General features: G+C 48.0%; 1 protein-coding gene across 1 annotated transcript; it reads left to right on the forward strand.

Annotated features, from left to right (window-relative positions):
* Positions 1 to 704: 704 nt before the first annotated feature.
* On the forward strand, positions 705 to 2,242 carry LOC119367456 (peroxidase 2-like). The gene is made up of 2 exons (XM_037632962.1): positions 705 to 1,025; positions 1,235 to 2,242. Exons 1-2 carry the CDS (start codon positions 753 to 755, stop codon positions 1,988 to 1,990), a joined length of 1,029 nt encoding a protein of 342 aa, XP_037488859.1. The 5' UTR covers positions 705 to 752; the 3' UTR covers positions 1,991 to 2,242.
* Positions 2,243 to 2,782: the final 540 nt, after the last annotated feature.

Here is a 2,782-nt window from a genome sequence, read left to right on the forward strand (position 1 = left end):
CGCGTGAAATCTCATACCTGGATCATACGCATGTGCCTTGCCTTCACTTGGAATTGGTTTTCAATTTTTCGTGTTTGCTCGGACGCTTGTAAATATTTCCACGAAATGACGTCTCTTGGCTACGTAATTCAGAGTAATGTGGTGTATTTGGCTCAACTTGTCATATGCAAGAAATTCTGATTTTCATTTATTTTTGTATAGACTAGTTGAGACTAGAGACAAAACTATCAACTATATTCGGGGGCAAAAAAATTTAACCCAACGACCAGAAAACCAATTTCCTGAACCAAGCAAAAGAAGCAGGACATCACCGTCGCTCTCTGTCCCCAGCAAAAGAACAGAACTGCATCCTTCCCTTAGATGAGGCACACGAAACAACTATCAAAACCTATCGTAACTAATTGATGCCACCCGACACCCACATCAACGGGGAAATGGGCATGGAATGTCAACCGTGCAAGCTGTGACCAGTGAGGTTATGCTCGCCATGCACGTTCCCTCTTGACTTAAAGGCCACAGCCTAACATGCATGTTCAAAAGATTAATCAAAATTCCATGCATGCATAATATCCATCTCATGGTCGTTGGCTTGACGAGGACACAGCCTCATCAGCTTTGATCAAGCTATCTAGTCTAACTATAAATAGACCTGCACAACACCAAGTTTCCTTCACCCATGCAACCATCTTCGTTCTCTCCCTAGATATAAGCCGGCCTCTAGGCTCTAGCTTGCTCTAGAGCTCATTGCAACCATGGCTAATGATAAGCTTGCTGCCTTGGTTGTGGTAGCATTGTTCGGTTGTATGGCGCACACATGCCAAGCGAGCTACGGGTATCCCAACCCAATGCCGCCCATCCCAAGCCCGACACCACCTACGGCACCGGCGCTCTCCCTGAACTACTACAGCTATTCCTGCCCTAATGCGGAGGCAATTGTGAGGGAGGCCGTAAAGAACGCCACAGACAACAATCGCGGCATCGGTGCCGGGCTCATCCGCCTCTTCTTCCACGACTGTTTCGTCAGGGTACGTGCTAGCTCATATATATAGTGAAATCCATGCTGCGCTCATACGTGTTTTTTCTTAGAAAAGGAAGATGTACCCCCGGCCTTTGCATCGGAATGATGCATGCAGCCATTTTATTGCGCTCATACGTGTGTAGCAATAAATATATTGCAATGTAAGATATATATGTTTGTGAGGTCCTGATGGGCGTGAGCTCCTTTTTGTTCTAGGGTTGCGATGCCTCGGTTCTCCTAGACCCGACGACGGCCAACCCGGAGCCGGAGAAGCTTGGCATCCCAAACTTCCCCAGCCTCCGCGGCTTCGAGGTGATTGACGCTGCGAAGGAGAAGCTTGAGAAGGAGTGCAAGGAGGTTGTCTCGTGCGCTGACATCGTCGCCTTCGCTGGGCGCGACGCCACCTTCTTCCTCAGCAACGGCATGGTAGACATCAAAATGCCGGCTGGCCGCTGCGACGGGCGTGTGTCTTTCGCCAACGAGACCCTCCGTGACCTGCCCCCGCCCTTCGCCAATGTCACGGTGCTCGAGGCAATGTTCCAAGCCAAGGGGCTGGACCTCGACGACATGGTCACCCTCTCCGGCGCGCACACCGTCGGTATCTCTCACTGTTCGTCCTTCGCTGACCGCCTTCCAGCCGACCCCTCGGACCCCACGTCCATGGAACCCACGTTGGCTAGCTCGCTACAGCAGAGGTGCAACCGCGGCGGTGACCCCGTGGCGGTGCAGGACGTCGTTACCCCCCGTGACCTGGACAGACAGTACTACCAGAACGTACTTGACCGTAAAGTGCTCTTCAAATCGGACGCGGCACTGCTGTCACCGCAGACACTCAAGGCTGTGGAACACAACGCCAAGAACCCAGGGAAGTGGGAGCGAAAGTTCAAGGACGCAATGGTTAAGATGGGCAACATCGAGGTGAAGAGCAAGGCCAACGGGGAGATCAGAAAGCAGTGCCGGTTCGTCAACTAGCGACCGGTTGATGAGAGAAAACCCTACTTCGTCTTGAATCCTGAAGCCGGAGACTGATCAGAATAAGCTCGTGCTTTTGCTCGTATGTGTTAGCTTAATTTCTGTTGCTGTTTATTTGCTACCAAAATTTGTATTATTGGTCCATTTTTTTTGCTTCACATCTGTATCGAAAATATTGGTGTACTTTATTATGAGATGTGACTGTCAAAGCATATTTAGTTTGCTGAAACATCGAACCCATAACAAACATGTTGACTGCCTTTTCGACCATCTACATCTCACTTCCTTTTGGTTTTGTGTTGAAACAAGCTTGCCTTGTTCATACGTTGTCTTATCGGCGTCTATAACACTTTCATAAATCATTTGGTGCAGGACCATCATGCATGCATGGACGGTGACACAAGATTTTCCTTTCGCCCATGCACCATTAGCAATCTGGGAGCGAATTTGGGGCACGCAAGAGCGGGGCACCGAGTCCTCCGTGCGTTTTTTCTTTTCTTTTGCTTCTGATTTTTAAACATATTTATCTTTTGAACAAACAATTCGAACTAAGTTATGTTTTCATATTTATATTTCTCGTGGAGGCTTGGTCAACTAGTTTGTAAGGCTTCCCCCCAAAAAAACTAGTTTGTAAGGCTACTTTGCATGTTTTTGGCAAGTAGTGGCAAAAAAAAAAGAAGAACTGTTGTTGCACTAAAATAATAAAATACAAAATATCAATGGTGCACCATGATGACTAAGTACACATCCTATATAGCATGATCTACTATGGATTCCACCGGACACCAACAT

Source organism: Triticum dicoccoides, chromosome 2B, assembly GCF_002162155.2.
Source record: "Triticum dicoccoides isolate Atlit2015 ecotype Zavitan chromosome 2B, WEW_v2.0, whole genome shotgun sequence".
In the NCBI taxonomy this organism is placed as follows: domain Eukaryota; kingdom Viridiplantae; phylum Streptophyta; class Magnoliopsida; order Poales; family Poaceae; genus Triticum; species Triticum dicoccoides.

What these genes read in the sequence shown, in the direction of transcription:
- LOC119367456 (XM_037632962.1), top strand. Translation starts at nt 753, where the DNA reads ATGGCTAATGATAAGCTTGCTGCCTTGGTTGTGGTAGCATTGTTCGGT. An exon ending in TCCACGACTGTTTCGTCAGG is followed by an intron (nt 1,026 to 1,234) that starts GTACGTGCTAGC and finishes TTTTTGTTCTAG; the next exon opens with GGTTGCGATGCCTCGGTTCT.